The following is a 27805-nucleotide window of genomic DNA, read 5'->3' on the forward strand; positions in this document are numbered from 1 at the left end:
CCACACAAGTTTCAGCTTTCCTGGTCTTATGGTTCATGAGAAGAAGATTTTTAAAGATTTACTCTGTATATTCCTATGTAAAACTTTGACCCCCCCATTGTGGCCCCATCCTACCCCCGGGGGTCATGATTTTCACAACTTTCAATCTACACTACCTGAGGATGCTTCCACACAAGTTTCAGTTTTCCTGGTCTTATGGTTCATGAGAAGAAGATTTTTAAAGATTTACTCTATATATTCCTATGTTAAATTTCGATCCCCCATTGTGGCCCCACCCTACCCTCGAGGGTCATGATTTTCACAACTTTCAATCTACACTACCTGAGGATGCTTCCACACAAGTTTCAGCTTTCCTGGTCTTATGGTTCATGAGAAGAAGATTTTCAAAGATTTACTCTGTATATTCCTATGTAAAACTTTGACCCCCCCATTGTGGCCCCACCCTACCCCCGGGGGTCATGATTTTCACAAATTAGAATCTACACTACCTGATGATGCTTCAACACAAGTTTCAGCTTTCCTGGTCTTATGGTTCATGAGAAGAAGATTTTTGAAAATTTCTCGAAAATTTTCATGAATTCCTAATTATCTCCCTTTGCAAAAGGGCGTGATCCTTTATTTTCACAAATTTAAATTCCCTTAGGCTAAGGATGCTTTGTGCCAAGTTTGGTTGAAATTGGCCCAGTGGTTCTTGAGAAGATGTTGAAAATGTGAAAAGTTTACAGACAGACGGACAGACGGACAGACGGACAGACGGACGGACAGACAGACAGACAGACGGACGACAGACAAAATGTGATCAGAATAGCTCACTTGAGCTTTCAGCTCGGTGAGCTAAAAAAAAAGATCAACAAAAAATGAAGCTCCTAATCTAAATGAATTTGAGAGCTAGCTTCCGCACAACGATAGATGCAGTTGAATATGGCGTACAGAAAAGACAAAATTAACACAAGAACTTTATTTTCACAACAAAATTCCGAAACATTAATCCATTTAACGAATTCTGTTTTAAGTTATCATAAGATATGATATATAAAAATAGCACGCGCATATGCAGATGCATATGATTGATTGAGATTAAGCGGTTTTCTTGCTAACATTTTGATTATACATTGACGAAGTCAAATGGCACAACATTTTACAACAATTTAAAAAAAAGAAAGAAGAAACGTTGCAAGATATGTCTTCGTTGTATTATTCCTCGAAAATGAAACAAAATAATTTTTTGCAACTTCAACACATCCAATTAACGTTCAGTATTTTCAACTTTTGTTTTCATGCTCTAAAAATTTGCAGAGCAAACATTTGCGCTGTGGATTCAATGTATTCAAAACAAACGTGGTTCTGCCATGAATCTGGCAGACGAAATTTATGAGATGAGAAATATTACTTATGACGAACAAATTACACATCTGGTTGGAATTGTTGGCCAGTATAGTATGCAGATGACCCAAAATGTAAAAGTCGACGTCGTTTTTAGTTGAAAAGTTCTGAATTTGAAAAAAAAAAATTAACGACCTTTCATTTGATATTCTTCAGTTACTGTATATATCATTTTCAATTCTAAAACAATAAAATCATTATATCGGATAGGAATGAATATTTTCAATTGTAAAACGTTGATACTGATTAAATTCATTGTTATTATGAAGACGTGAACTAATAATGAACATATTCTTTCAAATAGGTATATTTGACATACCACTTTATCATTCATTAAAGTTAAAACAAAGAAATTTCAAAAAGGATTAAGATGTAACAGCAAATAAGAAACCCTGTTTTTGGACATAACACAAAGATTAAAAAATAAACATATAAATAATGTAATCATGGACGGATCATAACAAAGTTAAAATCAAATGGTGAGGATGCAAGATTTCTATCGAATGGTATGGGCGGATCAAAGATTTGATACAAGGAGGGAGATAATTGAAGACTGGGATAAAAATGAAACCCAACTAATAATTTGACAATGCTCACTTTTTGCTTTCATGTGGACTAATGGCATTAAATCTTGTATACCTAGTATGTTCTAGCACTATAAAAATGGCCCGATATCAAAATTACGCAGCTTTCTTACTTCTAGCGAAAGGAGTCAGTTTTTTTAAAGTAATATTTACCTCTTGAATAAGAGTTTGATTTCAATTTTTTTTTTTTTTAAATATATCACAGATAAATGAACTTTGGAAACAAAAATAACGAAACCCTTCCTAATCATGGGGTTTCTCATCTTATAAATTTTAACTAAACATATTACAATTACAGATGAAAATATAACGAAATATAATGAAGTATAACAATATAATTAAACTCCTGATAATAAAATCTAATATCTGTATCCATAGTAGTCAACATAAACAAATGAATTGGACTTGTTTAGAGCCTTGAGGGCGGAGAGATTTTTTCGCGTTTTTCGCGCTGCCTGCCGACTCATTCTGTGCTGTTGTTGCTCCATAAACCGAGCTTTTCGCGAATCTGAGGTCTTTTTTCTCAACCATCTGTAACAACAAACCGTATTAGTTAACAACAAAACAAAAGTAACACAATAACAACTCCAATACATTTCTTATTTCGTTTCTTTTTCTCTATCTATCTATTTATTTAGTATCACAGTTTCTCCACCGAAGACTAGTTATTTGATTCTCTTTGGGGAAAGCTGAAGAAACATAGCAACTCCTTTTTCCCTCTCTACAAAGCGAAAACTTTATGCCAAGATTTCATATCTCAAAATCATTGACTAAAGGTTTTTCTTTCCCTCGTCAGAAACGAAATGCGTCCGAAAACACAATAGCTCTACGAATGTTATTCGCCTTCCGGCTCCTTCTCGCCATTAATCTCTGAAGTTTGAGTTTCTGGCGTTCGTTAGCTCGACTTTTCCGAATTTCAGCATTTTTTTGTCTAAGCCACCTGCAACAATGAAACAATTGTTACCACAAACTACCAAAATATGGAAAAATTTTCTAACTGGAAAAAAAAATGTTTACACCTTTTTAAAAAAAATTCTATTACAAACAAAAGAGAACTCTTGTGTTAATAAACAAAACTATCATTTCACTCCATACATTTAATTTTTTTTTTTCAAACTCTACTTTCACTTCAAAAATAAAATCTAAAATTGAAAACAACTTCTTAAAACTGGCCTTTTCTGATTAGCTTGACGCTTAGTGGGATTTTTTAAAATCAAAGTTGTGGTAAGCATTGTTTCATTTTGTGCAAAAGTGGAGAAACTGTAATAACGAATCTGCATCTTGCACCCAAAAAATATTGAAAAAACCATTAAAACTGGTGAGTAAAAATTCCCCAGCAAATTTTATTTGAATGCTTTTAAAATACAAATGAATTATCGTGAATAACGTGAGATAAAACAATGCAGTGAATTTTGTGAATTGTTTATAAAAACAATGAAAGTTTAGAGAAAAAAATGGGGATTTTTGAAAAACGAAATTGTGAATCAATCAGGACATGCTCCAAAGCACATTAGAACTTTTCAGATTTGTATTGGGTCAACTATAAAGTACGAAATACAGAAAAGGCCATACCAAGAGCAAGGTATTAATAAAAACACGGAACTTAAAAAAAGCATGTGAGTATGAAATGATTTGGATCATATTTAGATAAAAACTCATGTGATGTTTCTTCAAGGTCTATCCTTTCATAACTTTAATACACAATAAATCAAATTTGTCCCCTAAACTATGCAAATTTCTAAAAAACATACACGGAATATGAAATTGCATGAGGATGAAAAGGAGAAACTAATTCTGTGGCGAAATTTAAAACTACTTTTAATTCGAATTTTCTCTGTTAATTTGTTTACTTTCATCATTAAATTGCAAGGCTAAAAGAATGTTATTTGAATAATAAATTACTTTAATAATCCAAAATTTCTTTGAAACTAAAATGAATTGTATATTTGATCTTTTCCAAGAAACTTACATTAAGATCAGACTTTCCGAGAAGAATTAACATTGCATGAACAACTGATGCATTTACTATAATTTTATAGGGGGTAATACCAAAGAGTCTCAGGCAATAAATACATAGGTATATAAGTGTGTTGGAGTAGGCAGCACACGGTTATATATACACACACACACACCGCACACAGTACTTACTGTCTGAAGGCCTGGTCGCACTCCTGTCGGCTCCGGATGTAGAAGCCCTCCGTCGACTCCATTTCCTGCCGCTTCTTCAGCAGTTTATCCTGCTTCTGTTGCTTCTGTTTGGTCTTCAGCCATGCTGAATACGCCTCCTTCACTTCCGCGTCCTGAAAATGCAAAAAATTTGGATAAAAATTTGGATTTTTTATCCCCAACTTTCAAAACCGTTTACAAAACATGTGCACACAACACACCTATTTGCTTCACTACTTTTAGCAGTGCTTACTGTTTGCGTAGGTAAGCTATTTTGCTAGCTCGTTGATGTTTAACCAAAAACTAGTTCAAAATTACTAGAGCTCCATCTATGATTAAATTTTCTGCACATTAACAGTAAATCTTGTTGATACATCATTAATTTTAATTTTTTGTTTTGGAATTGCATTTAGTATAATAATTAATGAATGTTATTAGAGGTAGGTGGGGGTTTGACTGGCTAATATGCTAAAATCTGCACACATACAGGTTTTGACTGAAAATAAAGTTAAACACTGGTTAATTTTATTTAGAAACCAAAAGTTCAAAGACAGCATGGTTTTACATGCATTGTTAAAGTACATAGGTTAGTACCCCCCCCCCCCCTCCAAAAAAAAAAAAAACAAACCAAAATCAAACTTTATTTCATGACTTCTGGATATAGATTTACTAACTGCAAACCATAGAAGGAATGCTGCAAAATCTAAATCTTCACATTAAAAGTGCACAAGGCACAATTACATAGTAAAATTTGCTTGTTTTATTCACATAAAATCAAATGGCCATTTTGCATATTATAAATGTACTAATGAGTAAAATCAATGATTTAAAACATCTTTTCAAGTCTTTAATTAATATTAATTTACTTCAAAATTTTATTTCAGAGTCATATAAATAAAAGAAAATTAAATATCATTTTTTTCATTCATTAAAAAAAAACTCAAAATAATTTAAAACAAGACCTCTCAGCTTTAAAATGACAAGTCTTAAAAAGAAAAAAACTGACAATCTTTATCAGCAGTTATGAAAACTGCACTGAAATGTCAAACACAATCTTATAATTAACAAACTGAGAATATAAAGTAGTCAATCTTTAACCTGTTTGGACATTTAATGAACTTGTTTCCCCTAATGCCATCAAATAGCATTAATTCCTTTAATAGTTATGCTAATTAAGCCTACATTACATGTTAATATTGAAATGTAATGTTTTAAGACAAATCAGTATGACAACTGCGGTTTGACATAAGTTCAAACAATGTCTATTTTCGGACCCCAGTATATATGTATAAGGATTTAATATTAAAATCAATGACTATAGAGGTTTTCTTTCCCTCTTTAGAAACGAAAAGTGTCCGAAAAACACAATAGCTCTGCGAATGTTAATATTAATTATATTTTTCTCGTTTTCCAACAATTTACTTAATATATAAAATGTTCAATTTTTGGCATTGTTTTTAAAAATGACTGTTTAGCATATTATGTCTTTATTTTGTTGCACTGTTATTTTACCATACATCCATAGGTCATTAAATTCTATTAAATTTTATACTTCAAGTCGTAATAGTGCATTAATTATCTCTGAGTGCAGTAGTTAACAAGAAGGGTGAATTTATCTTCAGATAGATCTGAATCAGATTAGTTTTGTGCCCCAACAACACTGGTGACAAAATCATTTCCAGCTTTCATAAACATCATTCTATAGACTGATTATTTTTCAGGTGCTATTTCGCAGTACTGCTTCAAAGAATGTATAATCATTTTTTTTTTATATACATATAGGGTCTAGACAAATGTTTCAATGTTACTAATTCCCCCAAAAGATGTGTATTTGTTCAAGAGATTTTTGTATTTTTTTTTCATACATTCATGTAATACTGCAGGTGGCATTGCATTTGTTTCCAGAGTAATTTCATGTTAAATGATACCAAAGGTATTAAAAATACAAAGTGAATTGTAAAGAGAGGTATTATAAGGCTCAGCCTAACAGTCAGAGTATATTTAGTTGGACAGTGAGTACATTTTAATAAGGTAAATACAAAGAGCTGCTAGTGAACATAGGTATACTCTGGACACCATATTAAGAGACTAGAAATGATTTTGGAAACAGATACTGTTCAATTCCCAAACATTCATACTATGCCTAAGCTCTTTTCCAAGTTGCAAACTACAGTTTTGCCAAACACTCTTTGCATCAAGCCTCTATTTCTCATAAAGGTATCTGTCCAAGGACCTTGCTGTGCATGAAATAAAAGCGTGGAAAAAAATCAATCTTGGCCAGATACTAGTAGATTTTTGTAGCAGTAAACAACTCCGATGGCCTGACCCCTAAAATACACGTTCATGCTCCAAGAGATTAATAAATTGCAATGGATGAAAATTTGGCCTTGATGAAGCTGATATGGAAATATGAACTTCTCCTCTTTATTTATAAAATTTTCTTTTCTTTTTGCTTGTCTGTCTGTTTATCTATCTGTCTGCCAGTCTGTGTTTATTGGTCATAATCTTGTCAAAGTATAACGTTCCAAATATCATTAATCAGACAACAGAGACATTAAATACAACAGACATAATTTTTTTTCATTCGAAGAATGATCAAGTCTTCAGGAAAACTCTAATCAATTACTTCTTGTAATATTCGGGATTGGTCATACATAATCTTCTTCCATGAAAAAATACTTAATTGGTATTGTGCATTAGGTGCAGTTTTTCTAGCCAAAGCCCAATATAAAAATGAAGACCAATGTTGAAACTGGCATTAAGTATGAGCCAATCTGCATTTCACAACATTTATAGTCACACATTCTGGCAAAAATTATGGTGCATTTAAAAGAGAAACTGAAATTCATTGCATACATCTTTCTATAGGCTTGGGATTATGAGTGTCCATAATTAGATTTAGATTGGAGTCTTAAGGACAAAAGAAATCAAATTGAAAGCTCTTCATAATTCATTTGAGAGAGTACAGTAATACTGCTAAACACAGACCGAGATACAGGTAAACAGCCTAATTAAAAGCATTAGAATTGGAAAATTAATTTAAACTGTTGAAAACACAATGAAGCCATATAACAATGTTGGACTCGAGACTGGCAGTTCAAGGTACCTGACATTTATTTTAAGTCCATAAACAATTTATATATATAAAAGGCAATTAAAAAGAATTATCTAATGCATTCCGTTTTACCGGTACATGGCATCCCCTCAAAGAAACTTATCGTAAACTTCAACATACGTCTAATTCAACAGAAAATTCTGCTAAACGTTAATTTTTTTTTAGTGATTTTAAGGAGAATTCACTACTCTCACCTCTGCTTATACTTCAAAGGTGCATTTATGAATAATTCTCAAGCATAAAAATTTAAATAAGTATGCAATAGAAAATAATATACTAGATGGGCATGCTAAATCTATCTATTTAAAGTTCCAAATTTGTCAGCTTCTAAACTTGATGAAATAAATTAACAGTATTTACATTTCAATGCAATGATAAAAAAATTCAATTACACTTAAGAATTTTCTTTGCATTTGAATATTTTTAATTTCAACTTTTTTTTTATATTAATTCAAATGACAATTAAACAGGTTGAGACCACTCTCCCAAATGGGACATAATAGCCCGTTTGGGGATATAATAGCCCGTTTGGGATATAATAGCCCAAATGGGATATAAATTTAAAGTGCAAAAAAAAAAAAAAATTTCATTTTAAATTTTTTTATATAAATCTGCATTAATGTGAATCAAATGCAACAACTTTTGGTTAATAAGTTTTTCTATATGTCAATAGTTTGTAAGATTGATCCCCAAGAAGTTTTGGATATACTGAGGGATCTATCTCCGTAATAGTACAGCTACAGAAAAAGTTGTTTACCAAAAGTTGTTGTATTTCATCTATTCTAATGCGGATTTATATCAAAAATTTCAAAATCAAAAATTTTCATTTTTTGCACTTTAAATTTATATCCAATTTGGGCTATTATACCCCAAACAGGCTATTACATGTATATCCCATTTGGGATATTGGTCCCAACCTGTTAAACTTTACCTTTGTCTCATTCTCTTACAACAACAAAAATATATGTCAGTCACAGTCATAAAATTCAACAATAAGTCCATTTCTTTTCAAAATTAATCTATAATACATCTCTTTTTTACTTATTAATAAAATGTGTTAATGAAGGCATCGTGAATTTATCCTTTTTAAAGAAATTAGCCTGATGAAGAAAACTAAAAATGAAAGAGCATTGAATTGGGGTGTTGTTCCTAACTCCTCATCAATGCAAATATTCTTAAGTAAAGTAATGAAATCAAGATTGGCTAAATCATATCCAAAAAAAAAAAAGTGTTTTCCTCATCTGTTCTTGCATATATCTAATGAATATTCTTTTATCTTCTTTTAACTTCTTTATTCCCAGAAAAATTCTATTCTATACAAGCAATTGTCAAGAGCGGAATTAGCTCTCTTTATTTAATTGGATTTTGACCTGAAGTCTAATCAAACTTTAAAGATTGCATGCTAGCAGAAAGAAATAATATCAGCACATGCAAATAAGGTTAATTGAGACTCTGTACACACAATTTTACATATCAAGAGCTCTTTGCTCGTTGGCCATTTTTATACATTGCCCTCCACAAAAAGTAAAATCATTGATAAGATAGCTAGATCAGACCTCCACTCCCCTGCTAGCACTAAATGGTCTAAAAAATCTATATCAGTAACCTGTGGATCAATGTATAAATCCTGGAAGGAGATCAAACCAATATTTTGGGTATTGTCCTACAGTAAAGGAAATATCATTAGATCAGCCAAAAAAGTGCCCTCTAATAAAGGCAATACCATAAAAGCATATATATAGATGCCCTAAGTACAGGTTAATGCAATATTATTAAGTAAAGCAAAAACAGAAAAAGGAAGTGATATTTTGCCCAAGTAAATATATCCTATAATCAAAGATCATGCTATTCAATACAGGATAAATTGCCTTTTGGTAACAGCAATATTAACAAAGCAAGGTAAAAAGAAAAAAACTATGTCAGGACTAAAATATCCCAACAAAAATGAATGAAAAAAGGCTCAATATGTGAAACAACTACGGTTTTTATTTTAATATATGATTTATGAATAATCTAAATTTGGTAAACACTACCTCGCAAGTACAATTTAGCTAAAGCTAACATTGCCTGGCCAGTGCAAAACATGATTGTTCCTCTTGCCTGTCTAAGAATATTGTTGTTAAAAATTCTAATTATCCTGTTTACCTAATTGTAAGCTATCATTTGATGTTCCAAAACAATTTACCAGGTAGTAAAACGGTAGTAGTCATGATTTCCATGAGAAAGTAATCTCCCTCTTTTAAACCGTTATTTTTTTGTTCCATTTTCTAGAAGTTTATCAATATCTTTTATCAAGACATGTCTTTAATTTGGATCATTATATTTCTTAAGTTTCATGTATAATTTCAAAAACATACTAAAATAATGAAAAAATATTTAATAAGTTCTTTTTTATCCCTAATAGCTATGATATTTTTTGCTACTGCATATTTACTTCCTTTGAATATAAAGTCGTAAGATGCAATGAAAAACTGAAAAATTTGAGTATGTATGTGAACATCTAAATATTAGTTGTCTTTTGTCTAAAAGGTCTTTCATGCCCTTTTCCTGATTTTCAAATCGTATCTATTTGTCAATGAATAGTTGGAGATCTCGTTCATCCAAACGTTTCATCAAAGGAACCATTCACAGCTCATGACTGAGAAGCTTGCAGATTTGGAGAATGTGATTGAAAAAAGAATTTATGAATAAAATATTAACTTCCTTCCCAAATTAATGGAGAGATATAGTTTAAAAAAAACCACACACACAATAAAGTTGCTTTATGCTTCAATAGGTACTTCAACATCAAAATATTCTGTTAAAACCTGCAAGCCTATGGAATGGTCTAATTAAAAGAGCATTTATTTCCAAGAGATTCAGAACTGATAGGCTGAGTATAAAGGAATAGTTTCTGATTGAATCCAAAGTGCGGACAAGACTGACTAATGAGAATTTGTCTTGAATTGTCTGATCTTTGTATTTTTTTGTCTGCAGTAATTTTACCTGGTCTTCGCTTTGGGGCAGGGACTCGTACGATTCCATGGTGGACGTGCTACCATTTACGGGCTAGAACAGAGGCACAAAAGAGACATCAGAGCACGCACACAAACAGACAGACGGACGCTCAAGACAGAGGTACAGACACACAGGCAAACACAGCAGCAAAACAGTCAAGGTAACATTAATATTGTTGTCAGCAGATTAATGCAGGAAAAAAAAATTTCTAATATAAAAATATAATATAAGTAAAAGTTTAATGATAAAAAAGACAGTACGTTGTGCATTTATGAAGATCAATTTATTATGACCTAATTTAGCATCCAAAAAAATGATGTGACAAATCAGAATAAATTCTTAAGTTTATATTATTTTGGCATACTAATTCTAAGCATTGATTGTCAATGAAATATAAAATGCAGAAAAGCAAAAGACTTTTATTTTCATTTTTCAAATTCCAAATAAACTGCATTCAAAATCCCCCCTCCTCCATCCCAAGCCTAAACAAGGCTAGAAATCTATTTAGAAAAAAATAATGGAACAGAGCTTTTGATAACTGGTATTTGGGCAAAATTCTGGTAAATGGACTACACATTAACTGTTTTTATGATTTTAAACATCACGATTAGTTGGGATTCAATGTCCTTCATCTCTATTCAGGTGACTAGATTCTATAATACATGTATCATAATTATGAGAATAATTAATCTAATTTAAGATCTTTGCATGCCTACTGAGTTTTCTATTGATCTAATCTAAAACTTCTATATATACATGCAAGATGGTCTATTAATAATTTAAAATAAATAGGTATTATACATCATAACAACAACACTGAAAAAATTAAATATTTTAAAATTATATTAATATCCCATCCAAAGTCCTGTTTAATTATGCATAAGTTAGGATGCAGTATATTAATTCCATTTCACCATTGGGTAAGATATGCTTAATTAATAATTGTTAAATCATTTTCCCCCTTTTTTTTTTTTGGATCAACATAAGCAAAGTTGAAAATTATATTCAAGGAGGGATAACTCCAAAGTTTATGTTAACAAAATACTGAGTCATAAACTATAGTGAATGAAGTCTGCAAATAAAATAACCTATGGTACACTGTGTATAAATATATAAATATATATATATATATATATATATATATATATATATATATATATATATATATATATATATATATATATAAAAAATATTCAATTACTGATGTTCCTAGTAGGACCCATTATTAAGTTCATTGTCAAAAACTTCTAAAATTTCGGAATTCTATTTTTAAAATATTCATTTCATTTTACTTTCTTTGCAATAAAGCATGATTATTTAGTATTTTTCTTTCATTTACAAATTTCACACTAAAGTCAAAGACAGGAGAAAAACCCACAGGGCATGCCAATATTACATAGAATGACACTATCCACACATTAGACAGACAGACAGATAGACAGATGGATAGACAGACAGGAAGACAGACAGAAAAACACATCCTTACCCTGGGACTCTGATTCTTCTTTTTCTTTTCCTCCTCCTCTCTCTCCTTCCGTTTTCTGGCCTCCTCCCTCTTCTGCCTGAGCCACGCCTGGAATGCGTCATTACTCTCTCTTTCCTGGTATTCTTTCTCCTGCTCCTCTAGCCGCTTCTTGTCGCGTTCTCGCTGTTCCCTCTGCTTGGCTTGTTCTTCCACTAGCTTCTTCTCCTTGGGCGACATTGCATAGGGTGAGTTGTAGTTAAAATCGCCCAAAACGAATCCGCGTTCTGTTCCTGCTGATGAGGCTCGCTGCTTCGACGAACCTGGTCGAGAACGGCGAGAATTTCCGTTGGCCGTAGAAGGCCTCGGTTGGGAAGGCGGGGCAGGCTTTCGATTGAATTCACCACTATTAGAACTCGAGTCTGTTGTGTTATTGTTTACATTTTCGTTTTCATCAATCAACACAGGCAGTCCCATGTCTTTGGCTCGGACATCATTTTCACTCACTAATTCAAACTTTCCGTCTCGCTCAATGAGAACTTTTTTACCGTTGTCCTTTTTTTCGGTTTCACTATTATTTGAGTTCTCCGATTCCTGAGTTTGCGGGGTTTCTGAGTTTTCTCGGGGCGTTTCTTCGTCGGGATAGTCTGGGGGTGGGGCCACTAAGTCCACTAAATTAGCTTTAAAAACAACCTTAGAGTTACTTTTTTCTACAGGTGTTGGGTCATTGGCAAGTTCTTCATTTAAAGTTTTTAATCGCTCTTTTACGTCATATTCAGGTGGATCTTCCTCTGAAAAAGAAAAATTATCATTCAAATATTTATTTATCGGTAACTAACTCTATACAATAATTTAAACATCGACATAAAAAATTTAACAAAATATAAGCTTAACAAGCAAAACAATTCACACACTTGCAAGTTGCCTCTGCTAAATGCTTTCCAAAATGAAATTGGTGATATTCTATCTTCCAGAATTTATATATACATCTGGACCTTAATTTATTCGAACTGATAAATGGTCAAAGGAAATTGATTAGATGGTTGTACTTGTACTGTTATACTTATCTTATTCAGTATGTATGGTATGATAGCATTCAATTTTTGACCCCACATGGTATACGCGATAAAAGAATGTGTTTGTCCATTTCTTGATTAAAAGTTTCTGATTTTGAATGGTAATTCAAGTGTATGTCAACATTATTATACGACTCTATACCAAATACAATCACCTACATGTACGTATACTTAAGTGTACATAAAAAATTCTATTGGACATACATACATGTACATTGTAATTTATTCAGTTTTGAATTTTATATAAAGACAACCAATCAAATTAATAAGACAAATCAAAATTTAGGTTAAAAATGTTTAAATATATCAAAATATATGTATAGTAATATTGCTAAAAGTAATTTAAATAAGAAATATTTTTTTGTGTTGCAAATGTCATGATACTGTGTACAGAAAACTTTATATCTCTCTTTTCTTTTTCCCAAACTATTTTCTAATCTTCTGAAATGATCGTTTCAACCCTATAGAACAAAAGAACTCTCATATATACAGCATTCAGATTCCTCTACCTGCCTATGAAAGAGACATGCATACCTGGTAAGCCCATCTCACTCTTCAGGTACTCAATTTCCTTTAGGGCGCGTTTCTGGTCCTCAGTCAATGTGTAGTCATCAGGCTCTGAGTCCTCATCATCCGTCCCCTTCTCCTTTGACGACTCCTCTTCCTTCCTCTCCGACATAGCAGACGATGGTCTGTTATCTCGCTCACCAGAGTCTGTTTCAACATCGTCATCTTTTTCACTCACAATCACCGTATTCTTTGATTTCTCCTTAATATCCTCTTCTTCCATTTTCTCTTCTTTTTCCACTTTCGTTTCCTCTTCTTTTTCCACTTTCGTTTCCTCTTCTTTTTCCACTTTCGTTTCCTCTTCTTTTTCCACTTTCATTTCCTCTTCTTTTCCTGTCTTCTTCACAGTCTTTTCTTCGTCTTCTTCTATTTTAGCATCCGTCACTTTTTCAGGAACAGTCTCTTTGCTCTCAGTTGTCGTCTGCTGCTGCTGTTGCTGCTTGTCTTTTTTCTCAGCCTCTTTTTCGTTGGGTTTCTCGTCCTCCGAATCGCTTTCTTCTGTGCTACCTGATCCGGTTGAAGAGCTATCATCCTCCTACAAGGATAAACAATTTATAATATGGTTAAATCTGAGTTCAATCAGCTTTGATACTAGACAATTATACCACTATGAAGGAGCATCTCTGACTTCTGGCTTTACTCGATTTACTGCAATATGCCCAATCAATAGTTCTTAGATCTTGAAGACATCCTTTCTAGAAACTTCAAGATCAGAAATGGGAGCATCTTGGGATAAAGTTAAATCTTGTGATTTATTGGAGAGAAGATAAACAACATGTTGTTCACACTTTTTCCAATCAAATGAACAAAACTAATAATAATAGGTAATCCACAGAGATTTGACATATCTATGAATATGTTTTATTTTGTACCGGTATACATAAATTTTCATTGCTTCTTGGTATTAAGTAAACTTAATTTTCTATCTCTAAATTTCTAATTAATAGACCCATGGATTAAACCTGTAAATATTTTTGGGAAAAGATGTTTTTTTTGGGGGAGGGGGGGGGGCAAAATATGATGGAAAGTCTTCATTATAACTATTTAATTATATCAAACATAATCATCCAATGATAACAAGTGTTTTGAACTAGAGTAAGAACATTAATAGCTGTAGGAATATATTTGTACCTTAAAAATGCCTATTAACTGCATGGGTTTTAAAAGTGATATCAATATGATATGAAGCCACTTTTATAACTGTATAAATAAAGCCAATATACTAACTGTATATAGTCAAAGGACTTTAATTCAGTATTATTCGCCAACACTTGGAAGTAATTTACTCGGACCACAGCAGTGGGCTTTTATGATTGAATAAAGTCCATGTGTCAACATCCATTGTACACACACAAGTTAGATTTTAAATTTACACATGATATACTTATGCCTAAAGAGCACCTGTCATTACACAGGAAAATATTTGGGTTGCCATGTTATTCTTCTTGTTCGCTTCGAGATTTTTTTATGATTCTCTGGGCACTGGGGAATGTGTAGCGAAATACATGTTAAAATTTAAAAAAAAAAAAAGGAGAAGAAAATTGGTTGACTTTAATTTACTATCAAATGGCATGCTTTTGAATTTTGACTGCTTAGCTAGAGTGTTAACAAGTTGTTTCAAATTATCTTCAACGTAACTAACAAACAATCGCGAAGCATGTCATTGAGGAGATTTAAAGAGAAACCTTTGATTGCTATAAAAATTAAATCAGTCCTATAGGGACTTCAAATATTGACACATCTATTCAGTTTCGCCATAGACCCTGTAAACAGAGGGGATAGTGTTCTCGCAGGGGTTTACATTAAATGGAGATAGCTAGGGACTCACTGAGATTCCAGCATATGTGTTACATGGCCCACTAAATTATCTTGCATAATGAACGGTTGGTTTTATAACGTCCTTCATGGAATTCATGCAGTTTTCCATTTTCAGCAAGCATATATAGAAATCATGTGCCACATTTTTTTTTTACATTTTTGAAATGTTATTCAATGACTGCTTTTAATTAGCCAGATCAAGTACCTTGTAAATTGATAAATTTACCAATCATTGCTATAATCAATTATTAATTGAACATACTAGTTTAATTTAAGGTCATCATATTACATGAAATATGACTTTTAAAAGAGGTTTTTTTTTTTCAAGGGGGTAGGGAATATAGTATGTCATTTGGTGCTGTTGCTGTCTTTTGTTGTTGGAAACATGATCTGAAAATCAATATTTTTAAAACAAATATCAGTGAAGATCAAAAAGTCGAATTATCAGTTAATTTGTAAATTACTTATGCATAAGTCACATCAGTGTCTCATTATGGTTGCTAAGGAAGATGAAATATAAATTCAATCTAAAACTGTTCCCGTAATGATTAATGAACTGTATCCCTTAAAATGATAATTGAATTTTACAAAACAAGTTTTACTGAAACAGTGTTGCAAATGCTTGCAAAAAATTAACATTAATTCATACTATCATGGGGGAATCGATACTTGAAAAATAAATGCCACTGTGTCTCGGTGGACTTAAACACAATTTTCTAACCTACTTAAACCTTAGTCCTAGTATGTTTAAAGTCTGTAAAATTTGATTTCAGAATTTGTATGTATAGGCATGTATGCATACAAATGTCAACTTAATCTTCGAGTAATCAGCTTCGAATTTAAAGACAATTTTTTATTCATTATATATTTATAAATTATTTCTGTCAAAAAAAAAATGTTCTTTTCAAAAGATTCTAAAAGAAGACTCATATTATAGCATTCACTGACAGAGGTTATCTAACATTACTTAAAGGCATCAATAATATCCAAGGGGAATAACTATATAAAGTTAACGACCAGGGATTCCTTGTAATTATACACTTTCACATATTCATAATAAAAAAAATACCAGACATTTTGCTTGATAGCATTCTTAGACTAGCAATTAAATTATCTTGTTTACTTTATTTCTAATCCATTTCTTTGATAAAGAATATAATCTTGTTTAAATGAATAGTTTAATATGGACGATATGAAGATTACGTACTTAGTAAAGCCAGTTGTTCATACCTCCCGTGAAATAGTTAATACACATGTATCAACATTTGACATGTGTTTAAATTAATAGATTTGAATTATGTAACATAAGCCATGAAACGTAATTTTTCATATTGCACCAAGACATGCATGTATACAATTAATCCCTTTTTTGTCAACACTTAATTTGCATTCATTAACATGGTATCTATGATGAATTTTTAAGGGGAAAAAAAACTTCTAATCTTACATTTTTAACTTTGGCAGGCATTAAATACCTTACCATCCTGAGTGCTACCTTAATTTTTATGAGCAGTTCATAATTTTGGTGGGGTTTTTTTCTCCCATTTATTGATCAACACAACTACACGATATGCTATAGTTGTAACTAGTATCATTCTATGGCAGATATCCAAAGTGATAAATTTCATTGTATATTTTTAAGTAGATCATTAATTTAAATGCTGCAGGCTCACAGATAACGCAGGGCGATCTTTGCACACAAAAATGGTGCCGCTTAATTCAAGTGCCGACGTTATCCGGCAATTTGGTCTCAGTTAAAAGAGTTTAATACCTGTGTAAACCTGAAATTGTTCTTAGCTAGGATTAGGAAAGTCAAAAGTGATCCCAAGACTCGGGAATTATTGCTAGCTGGAATTACTACGGAATATAATCCAAGATAATATTTAATGCATCGAGTAAAAAGTTGGGTTCATGAAATATCGCAAAGAATCATTGATAACAAATGCATAGATATACAAGGACATTGGTATAATCACTGGTTTGTTTAGAATTCGTATGTTTTAACCTTTTTCCTGCCCACCTCTCCCTCCCTCCCCACCCCCACCCTCCATAAGAAAAAGTTTCCCGCTAATTATCAACAGGTAGCATGTCAACACATTGCATCACATTTTATATTCATTTGACATGAAATAAATCCCTTGAAATCGGATGAAGTTAACAAAGAAGACAGCTGATGCTAAATGGAAAAATTTCCACAAATCCAAAAAAAAAATAAAAAAAAAAATAGATGAAAACATATCGAAAAACATTTGCACTTGATAGCTTTATTATTAATAGACCATATGTGCAGACTGCAGAGATTAATAGAATATAGGAAAACATAATAATACTGAACTCGTTGAACTTTTTTACACAGCAACCAAATTACTATGGACCTTTTCACCTCTCCCCAGCAAACAGGGCTAAATTAGGATTCTCTTAAGATGAGACCAATATTTCCTTTTATTCTTTCATTAAATATTGATAAACTGTAAGAAAATCAAGGGCCCTATAGATTAATTATCAGCTTAACAATTCTACCCCAGAATTTGATCTTTCAATACCTTAACATGCTTAATGAAATCAATTCACTGCTTTTCATTTTTTTTATTAATCAAAACTTTAAATAACGTACAATACAAAATTTAATAATGAAAAAGGAAATTTGTCAATTTTCTAATCTACCTGGCAAAAACTTGATAAAGATTAATTTTGAAACCCCAAGTTGGTAAACAAACTCTTCGGATAAAATATCATTTCTGGGCCTATGAATGCTGTTTTGCTTATTCACTCAATCTTCCAGTGCATTTATATATAAACACAATTCCAAGAGTGAAAAACAGTTAACATTTACCTGCATTTATTTGTCAAAGTCTCCGGTTATTGTGCATTTCCTTATCAAGAAATGAGTCAAGATGGCAATTGATAAATTTTTACACAAATGATCTAGAGCCACAGGAACACTTTTCAATTAGAAAGTAAAGTGACTCTCTATTTAAATAACATTAATATTCTTTCAAACTTTCAAACTGATAAGCAAATAAATCCCGATTGTTTGGTGGATTTTCTTAAACTATTTACTGAGTAGAAGAAGGAATCTGTCATTGACAATTGTTTGTTTTTTTAAGAAATAGCTGGAAGCTGTAATTACCAAGTACCGGCAAGTTCCCATGCCGTTCTCACCTTGCTTTCTTCATTTTTTCGTGTTTCGATAAACGATTCTAATTCCTTGTCGAAGTCATCCTGCTCTGGGACTTTCTTGCTCGTGTCGTCATACGACGTCACCTGGATCTGCGGCGACTCCATGGTCGTCATGGCAACCCGTCACTCTCTGAAAATGGAATTAAGAAGCAAATTTTTTTTAGCAAGGCTGTGAAACATTTCTTTTTTTTAAAATAAGAATTATTAGTCATATTGAAACATTAAAATTAAATACATGATTTTATATATATATTCTAGTTTTGAAATACCGGTACTAGTAGCTATAGTCCAAAGTAGACTTAGTTATCATTCCTTCTCTTTATTGTTGTATTACAAATTATCAGTAGAGAAGATCTGCCTACCATTTATTGTGAAATATTTATGGAGCCTATACCATAAATAATCATAACTCATACTAGCCCTCATATATTTAATAAACAATTTAAAAAAAATCAATATATATGTATCCCTCTAAAAAGTTCTAGAATTTAATTCATTAATTAAGAAAAACGAATGAACAGAAACTATCTCAAACGGAAAAAAGGCTGTAAAATTAAAGAGGGCATTTTCACTTAAATTGATAGGCTTATGTTCCAATGTGGTCATAAATGGCCCGAGTAAGGTTTGACCAATGATGAATTGATATTCCATGCCATGTGACAAACTGTGGACAAAAGTTCTTGCAAAATGTTATCTCCTCATCCATTAGTGGTCAATTTTGTCTGTTTGGACTTGAGTGCTATATCAATCAACGAGAGAGAGAGAGAGGAGAGAGAGAGAGAGAGAGAGAGATGCAATTTAAACTCATCAATCATTGGGCAGTTTTGTATACTTAGGAATTAAAAGGCTTTGGATGATCAATTTAAAAGAGAGAGAAAAAAAGAGAAAGAGAGTGAAAAAAAGAGAGAAAGAGAGAGAGAAAATGAAAGGAGAAAGGATAGAGAAAAGATTGAGAGAAGGAGAAAGGACATGCAACTGTCATTCTTGTCATTTATGTAATAGCCAGTCTATAACTCTGTATCTCTGTAAACTGGAACTACATGTATAAATCATTCATCACTATATGCAAATATTTCCTACTACAAGAGTCTTCACTCTCAATATTGAACAAAAATCAATATACGGAGGATTGACATGATAACAAATCAAGGGCCTACTTTCACTGGACTATCATAAACGCTATGGGCAAATTAATTCACATTTATCTTGTGTTCACGACACATACTTTATCACCATTACCAATAAAGCCACCGCTTCCTCGTGCATCCATTAAAATAATATTTAATAAATCCACATGTACAAGATTGTAGTCAGAAAATATTCATCGACCATTTATCATAATATTTTCCAGTATGCCTGTCAATATAATTATATACTAGATACAATGTAAATACTTGTCACATACTTTATTACGTACATCTATCTCAAAAAAAAAATTATTATTGATGACACTTAATTGACTTAACCTTAAACATACAACATCTCAGATTTTTTTTGACAAAAAATACAACAGGATTAAATACAGTTTACTCTGTACATTCCTATCAAAATGCAAAGAACATCAAATCCATATCATAATGCTAAATTGCGAGAAGCAGTGCCCCAGGGCTGCCAGTAGTCGCGGATTCTAAAATCTTGCTATTATTTTTCTGAAGGTTTGAACAAATAAAATTCTAATAAAAGTTTTTAGTTTATAATTTCATATTATCCTGACTTGATACATGACTTGATACAAAATGGTAAAATCCTAGAATTACCACTAAGTACTTTATAAAAATAAGGAATCTACGGTAGTACTGGGGGCGTACATACTAAGCTGAAAATGAGTTAAGCTTGCATCTTCATCTGTGTACATTTTGTATGTTATTATATTTAAATGTCATGCTGTAAGGCAAATGATAAAAAATAAAAATTTTATCTAGCAGCCCTCCCCTTTAAATAAAATTCAAGGTATTCCTACCTGTTTGGGGAATTAAGTGATATTGCTATATTTAAACATATTTTAGAAGTTCAATGAGTTTATCATTGTCTACATTCATTCACAATGACATTTAAAAGGCAAGGTTTTTTTCTTTCTTAAAATCAATGCCACGACACTGCATTGTTGATCCATTGTCATTTTGTTGACATATTACACTAATTTGTTTACAAACTCCTTTTATTCAATGGGCATTCTTCAATAATTCTAATGAAGTTTAAATCCTATTGAGATTAAGTGAACAAGATGTTCACATTGTTGCAACACTGAATTGAATATTTATTGTCCACTGAATCAATCAATGATCAAATAAATCAGATCATCGGATATTGACGTGATAATTTACTAGGAATAAACTCGCAAATTGATGCTATTTATATTTTGGTTAACCATTGGCTTTTCCTCTCTCTCCCTGAAAATATCACTATTTTTGTTGATTTAAGGAAGCTAAAAAGATGATTATTATAAACTATCACGACATGACAATTAAAGCATTTGGGGTGTGGACAACAAAATAGAATTGATAAAAGGCATTAAATGAAAATAACTTCCAGATTTTGAACTGTACGTATCATGTGATAATGAAAAGTTCCATTCAGTAGTTGGACCAATGCTACAGACCAGCAAACAAAATTGCATTTAATGTCAAGAAGTCTCTCAAATAAAGTATAATCTAAACATTCAAAAAAAGGGAAAACTAAAAAAGGAAGTATGCCTAATGGTGTTATGTCATTTCCATCAAATCAAGAATTCAATGTAAAAACCCAAATAGTGTTATAAAGAAAGCAAAAAGTTTGCACCAAAATAAAAAATTCTGGGCAAAACCTCAATGCTCATTTTGAAGCCATTTCAAAGGCGTACTATAAGTAAGTTATATATATGTATTACATGTACTACACAAAACACATTGTATATAAATAAAAAATATTAGTCCCAAGTAAAATAATTATTTACTATAGTGTTGTGAGAATGTACACATGGGATGAGTTCAACTAAATGTACAGTATGTTATGTGCATACTGTAAATTCCTTTTTTTTACGCTAGTACTTAATTGCGCGATTCCGCTGTTTTGCACCAAATCGCGAGAATATAAAATCGCGAGCACCAATTTTTTGTCATGGTTTCATATAGCTCAAAACTGTCTGAATAATAAGAGCGAGATTTTAAAATCAGTAAGGACTGCTTCTTGTGATTTTACGCGGAAATTAATTCCTTGCGTTTAATTAGGAATTTACAGTAATATGTACATGTTCTGTGATGTTTATTGCAAAAAGTGATGTGTACATGATGTCATGGATAGCTGCATTCGATACTGTTAATTACTGTGCTGATAAATTCAGTACATTTATATGCCATCGTTGTCAGCTTCCATGCATATGTAAAGAAAAACGATAAATGATGAACTGGACCAGACAGGGATTTGATCTGTCGGCTGCTACACAAGTTTCTAGTTGGAGGCAAAATGAGCTTTTTGATCAAACTCGTCTCAATGTCACACACATAAGTATAATATTTCAATATACTCTTAATCAAATGAAAGAGAATTAAGTGACATATATTTGGAATTTTATATAGCTACATCCTACATCCTCATATGCAGTGCATATAAAATCATGCTGTCATTAAACATGTAAACACAATACCCAGTATACTTGATATTCACATACGTGACAACCAATACACAATCTGATTATCAAAATCAAATGTCAACAATGATTTATAGCAAAATTTATCAGGTGAGAGACGTGCAAATAATGAATAATAAAATTCAAAAACTGAAAGAAACACAAAATATATACGATAGAAAAGCATATATCTTTGTACATTTTTAACAATGCCCTTTTATGCAATCAAACATAACAGGTAACTTCCTACATGAACTGAAACTACATGTTGTAGTGCATGTTTTGTCATGAATATAAAAGCAATCTACTGCGTATGTTCCAAAAAATAAAGCATATAAATCTTGTATGATTGAAATATATGAACAATTTACCTTTTACTACAAGAACTTCATCAATGAAATGGGATCGTTGTCTCAATACTAAACTGTAATGTGATTATAGTGCACGTTCTACAACACTGGGTATATCCACTGTTTGGGATTGATGCCTTGGCAATGCTTCCAATTTTACAAAACCGCATTTTCGTATTTACATTAGCATAATATTAACATCTTTGAAAAAACATATGGTGTAGATTTTATCAACATAATTAACAGAAATATAATGATAACTGACAATATTGCTAAAGCAACCAATTGAAATATTTATTCGTAGATTAAAACAGGTGCTCTCGGTGGCTCTACATGACACCGGAAGTCAACGTGTTCAATGGCGTCGTCCGTCAACATGCTGTTTTTCGGCATCGTTTGTTTGATTGCATGCACCTTCTGCGGGGCTGCTGATGATGACAAATGTCAGTCGTTTGCTGGTGGAAGTGTGTTCCCTCAAGAAACCAGGCGCACATCGGGTCATGCGATTCAGTGGAGCCAGGCAGTCAGTAAGTTCTGCATCCAACGTGCAAGTTTTCCAGTCTTAGGACTGAGTTGAAACTTGATCACTGTTTACGAAAGCCAACCGTTGTGTCAGTTATTGATATTTATGGCATTATTTTTATTTGCAAGAAGTATCTCTTTTGGGATCAATACATTTAGAAGAAACAGTTGTTTTTTATGTGTTTGTCTTCAAAAAATTGACCTGCATACACTGACATAACAATACTGCTGCTCATGTACGTATGTGTTTTATGGGACAGTGCCAATGCCTTTCTGATGTATATCTTTTTTTAAATACCTACTGCTCAGTTGATATGTATTCCACATTGCAATTTTACCAAACATGCTCATTTGGAACAGAAAGAAGCATAAGAGACTTTCTGTTATATTTTTTATAGAAATTGCACAGAAAGGTAAAAAATGGTGTAAGGCATAAATACAACTATCAAACGACATATTTTTAATTTCATTATGATATGTAGAGAAAAGAAAAGACTAACAATAAACATGTATGCATTTAAGTATTTTTATAGAATTTATTTAAATTACTTGCATGCAACCAATTCTCACCAAGGACCATTTCTCACCAGTGCATGGATGTTACATCATTTTACCTGCATAATTTTATTTTGTGTTGATAAAATGATGTAACAATCTACTGCTGAGAAATTGTCTTTGGCGAGAACTGGTCAAACACTAGTATAATTTCTTTTAAGAACTGTGAGATTTATTTTGCCAAAGAAAGAATATCAATGGCCTGTTCAATTTCATATTTTTTAAATTAGTCTCAGATACATGTAAAAATGATCTGGATTTGGTTGATGTAAAGCAAAACTACTTACTGTAGGTAGTTTTAAGGGATGATGATAATCACTAATCTTCTGCATTTATCACAGTTTCCAAGCCTGCACCTGACTTTAATGGAACAGCAGTCATCAAGGGGGAATTCAAGGACATTAAACTTTCCGACTACAAGGGAAAATACTTGGTCTTCTTCTTCTATCCTCTTGACTTGTAAGCAAATAAGATATCTCAATGGCTGTAGTTTTATAAATATTTGTAGGCATTGATATTCATTTTTTAAAACATGCATCCTTAAAGATTCGTAAACTCATGGGCAATGGTTCTGTCAAATTGTTGTCAAACTTTTTTTTTCTTCTATGAACATTTCATTTTGTCAATATGCTCAACAATGAATTGCAGGAAAATTTGTGCACAACTACTGTGTTATACCATACTGTAAATTCCTAATTAAACGCGAGGAATTTATATCCGCGTAAAATCGCGAGAAACACCCATCGCGGATTTTAAAACCTCGCCATTTTTTTCTGAGAGTTTGTAACGATAAGAAATATGGACAAATGTTCCGCGTTCGCGATTTTATATTCTCGTGATTTGATACAAAACAGCGGGATCGCGGAATTAAGTACTCGTGTAATATAAGGAATTTACAATATATATAATGTTTTATATAATATAAGAACATTTCCATGTTCATTATCACCACTAATATTCATTTTAGAGTTATAATTATTTAATGTCATTTATTTTGCACTGGTATTACATGTACTTATTTACTACATGTTGAAATATCTTTAAATGTCAATTCAACAGTATGACTACCTCTATCATGATCATTGTAAACATAGTTATTTGCATTGTATGGCTCAGGTAGTTTCATGTTTGTGGAACTTTCTAACTAAAGGTCATTGTATTCATATCACCTTTGGCTTTATTAAAATTTTAGAATCTTTGTGTTTCTAATGTCATGATAATAGATATGCATGTGAATGTTTGTGAAGATTCCGATTTAAAGATCATTGTATTCATGCGACCCTTGGCTTCTTTATATTTAAGCACCTTCGTGTGTCCCACTGAAATCATTGCCTTCAGCGACAGAGTCGGGGAATTTAAGAAGATTAACACAGAGGTGATTGCCTGTTCTGTCGACTCACAGTTCACACATCTGGCATGGTAAGGTCCACAGGGTCAACCTCTCTTCAACCATGAGTGATATTTAAATACATTCATAATTAAATTATGATAATTAGCATGAGTAGGTCAATTGATGATCATTTTATAATTAGGTCAGGCATATATCAGAGAATCTATAAATATGTAAACACACAAGAAAATCATTAAAGATGTGATAAATCAAACGTGTAAAAGAGACCTGTAAAAGTATATATTTATAAATATTTTAATTTTTTTGGTAAGATCTGTATAATTTTACCTGTACCTATAATTTTACCTGTGCCTGGAATTTATTACATGTGATGATATCGATATACTATGGTGTGAAAAATATTGAATTTATTTATTTTGATTTCATTTAATATTTTCACATAAATTTTATTAATATTACTCAGGATCAACACACCTAGAGCAAAGGGGGGTTTGGGACCCATGAATATTCCACTGCTGTCGGACATCACCCACGAGATTTCTAAAGCTTATGGAGTGTACCTCCAGGATCTAGGTCACAGTCTCAGGTAAGGAATGAAGTCAGTTTTGTGTGAGCCCCTTTACCTACACTTTGCATCTTACTATCCTGTTCTAATTCAGTTAGAAAGGCATGATGAGACTTATTGTGTTTATGATGATGGAAGCTTCTGCAAATTGTATGCCTGAACAATTGACAAGTTCAGAGAAATAAACTGTTAACAATGTATTAAATGCCAAGACGTTTGCGGTAAAAATTGAAACAATAATGGACATCTTTTTGTCAAGCTTTAGATCTGACTTTATAGGGTCTTTGTTGTTTTTTTTTCAGGGGTCTGTTTATCATTGATCCTAAAGGAACGCTGCGCCAGATCACCATGAATGATCTCCCGGTTGGGCGCTCCGTGGACGAGACGCTGCGATTGGTCCAGGCCTTCCAGTACACAGACACTCACGGGGAGGTCTGTCCTGCGGGCTGGAAGCCCGGGAGTGACACAGTACGTATTGAGTGTTAAATACATGTGGAGGATGTCTGTATTGATTATATGCCACATATAATTCTGTAAAAAAAGAAAAGAATAGGTAGTTTGATGCCTGTAATGGTCAACCTTTGTGATATTGTACAAAAGTGTATGAGGCATAAATCATACTTCAAAAGCTGCCTTTAAATGGTATATTTAGTATATTAGTTGATATGTGTACCTTAGACAGCCCATTCTGTAGAATTTCAGTTATGCACTGGGATGTACATTGATATCAAGAATCATTTCAGACTTATTTAGAGCTCAATTATATTAGACTGCCAAAGGTAAAATTTTAGACTGCAGGAACAAAATTGACATATTAATGGTTCTGCATCTCTAGATGACTGTGACTGATTTAAGGTGGTTCACTACATCTTGAAACAGTTGCTCAAATCAGCAGAATTTTACTTGTTTATGATAGATAATGTGATGCAAAAGAGGTGTTTAAATCAAATAGGTGAAAAATATGGAATTTTTTAATAAAAAATTGTTTTTCGAAACTTTAATCCAGAAATGTGAACAACAGCACCAGGCTGGATATTTTAACCACTGAGCTTTGATTATATTCAACCAAATCAACTGACACAAACAGTTTAACAAAACATTTAAACTGCCATCTTGTGACAACAGTAACCTAGTGTTTTTTTTAAAATATAAGTCATGGTTTAGTGAGGTACCCAAAGTTCTGCTAATCTGGGTTTCATATATATATATAAGTTGTCTCTGTTTTCTTCTCCAGATCATTCCTGACCCCAAAGAATCTCAGAAGTATTTCAGTAAACAGAACAACTGAGGACACGATTTCAGGGTGCTGATGTCAATGTTGTGGCGGTGAAGTGCTGCCTGTGGATGGGGATTTTTGTAAACATGCAAATTCAGGGCACAAAACAAATATTCTTTTGAATTTGTTTTAAATGTTTGAATTATTTTTCAAAAAAAAAAAAGTAATGTTTATTTACCGGTAGTTGATCAAAATTAATCTAAGCACCACCAGTTTTATTATATTGTTTTGATGTGATTATTTTTTGGGGAGGGCACTGCAGCATAAAAAATGATGTTTCTGTTCTCTCTTCCTTTCGCCTCTTCTGAATTGGTACAGAAAATCTTTAACTAGTCAAATACACTGTACTTTTAAATTCTGCTGATTCTTTCTAGTCTCATGCTAATATTTAAGTTACTTGTCCATCTGTGTGCAATTGAAACTCACTACTTTTCGAGGTTTTGGGAAAAACTTTATGTGCAAAATTACTGTTCGTATTTGTTCATGTGGAAAATAGTTACTTGTTGAGAATTAATATTCAGTGCTACTGTGTTTTCTTGTTATTATAAACTATTTTGTGTTCAATATTTTTGTATTATTCTTCTAAAATGTGGCATTTCTAAATTTTAAGTTTTCAATTGTTCTTTAATTTGTGCTGCAAAAGATATTTATATTTGTTAATGCATCGTATATACATGTAATACGAATTAACAAACTTATTTTGAGATCATTTTGTGTATGTTAATTAGGAATTCAAGTTTTCAGTAAAACATGTATTACTTGTATTCTTCAGAGCTACAAATTTTCTATTGCTATACAAGTTTATATCGAGGATAATGAAACAACATCATAAACATCTTTGGAAGTATGTTAAAAGAATACATTTTTCCTTTAGAATCTGGGTGTACAAATATGCTTGGAACTTGTATAGATCTGCAATGCAATATTTTGCCTTATGTCAAGAAATCCATTAAGAATATTTTTTTCAATCATTTGTCATATATATCCATTTTTTTTAAATGGGATACATATACATATAGACATTAATAATTTTGAAGCTCTTTGAAGGGACCACTGTAAAACTTATGAATCTGTTTTCTATAATAAAATGTCTCTTATACATACATGATTTTGAGAAATGACAATGCTGTATAATTGGATAACGATATATGTGGAAGCGATTTTGCTGTTGAAGACCTGATGCTATCTTATACAATGTGTGGATGTTCTCTATTGCATTTGTTTAATACGATGT

At 32.1% G+C, this 27805-nt stretch overlaps 2 protein-coding genes across 7 annotated transcripts; one reads left to right on the forward strand and one right to left on the reverse strand.

The window, feature by feature from the left end:
- Nucleotides 1–841: 841 nt before the first annotated feature.
- On the reverse strand, nt 842–22462 carry LOC128186380 (myb-like protein X). 6 transcript variants are annotated; one of them, XM_052856181.1, is made up of 8 exons: nt 22324–22462; nt 18331–18478; nt 13318–13885; nt 11732–12498; nt 10234–10296; nt 6272–6370; nt 4116–4267; nt 842–2498 (listed from the first exon to the last, which is right to left on the reverse strand). In XM_052856181.1, the coding sequence occupies exons 2-8, from the start codon at nt 18460–18462 to the stop codon at nt 2327–2329; spliced, it is 1953 nt and encodes a 650-aa protein (XP_052712141.1). In that variant the 5' UTR covers nt 18463–18478; nt 22324–22462; the 3' UTR covers nt 842–2326. The 6 variants fall into 6 exon arrangements, with proteins under 6 accessions (XP_052712141.1, XP_052712142.1, XP_052712145.1 ...); XM_052856182.1 differs by having other exon boundaries at nt 18331–18474; nt 22324–22455; XM_052856185.1 differs by lacking the exon at nt 6272–6370 and adding an exon at nt 8855–8911 and having other exon boundaries at nt 18331–18474; nt 22324–22455.
- A 169-nt stretch (nt 22463–22631) lies between these two features.
- Nucleotides 22632–27539, forward strand: LOC128186381 (peroxiredoxin-2-like). The gene is made up of 6 exons (XM_052856188.1): nt 22632–22829; nt 23721–23838; nt 24682–24798; nt 25194–25316; nt 25598–25763; nt 26530–27539. Exons 1-6 carry the CDS (start codon nt 22661–22663, stop codon nt 26581–26583), a joined length of 747 nt encoding a protein of 248 aa, XP_052712148.1. The 5' UTR covers nt 22632–22660; the 3' UTR covers nt 26584–27539.
- The last annotated feature ends 266 nt before the right edge of the window (nt 27540–27805 follow it).

The sequence above is a fragment of the Crassostrea angulata genome, chromosome 5, assembly GCF_025612915.1.
Source record: "Crassostrea angulata isolate pt1a10 chromosome 5, ASM2561291v2, whole genome shotgun sequence".
In the NCBI taxonomy this organism is placed as follows: domain Eukaryota; kingdom Metazoa; phylum Mollusca; class Bivalvia; order Ostreida; family Ostreidae; genus Magallana; species Magallana angulata.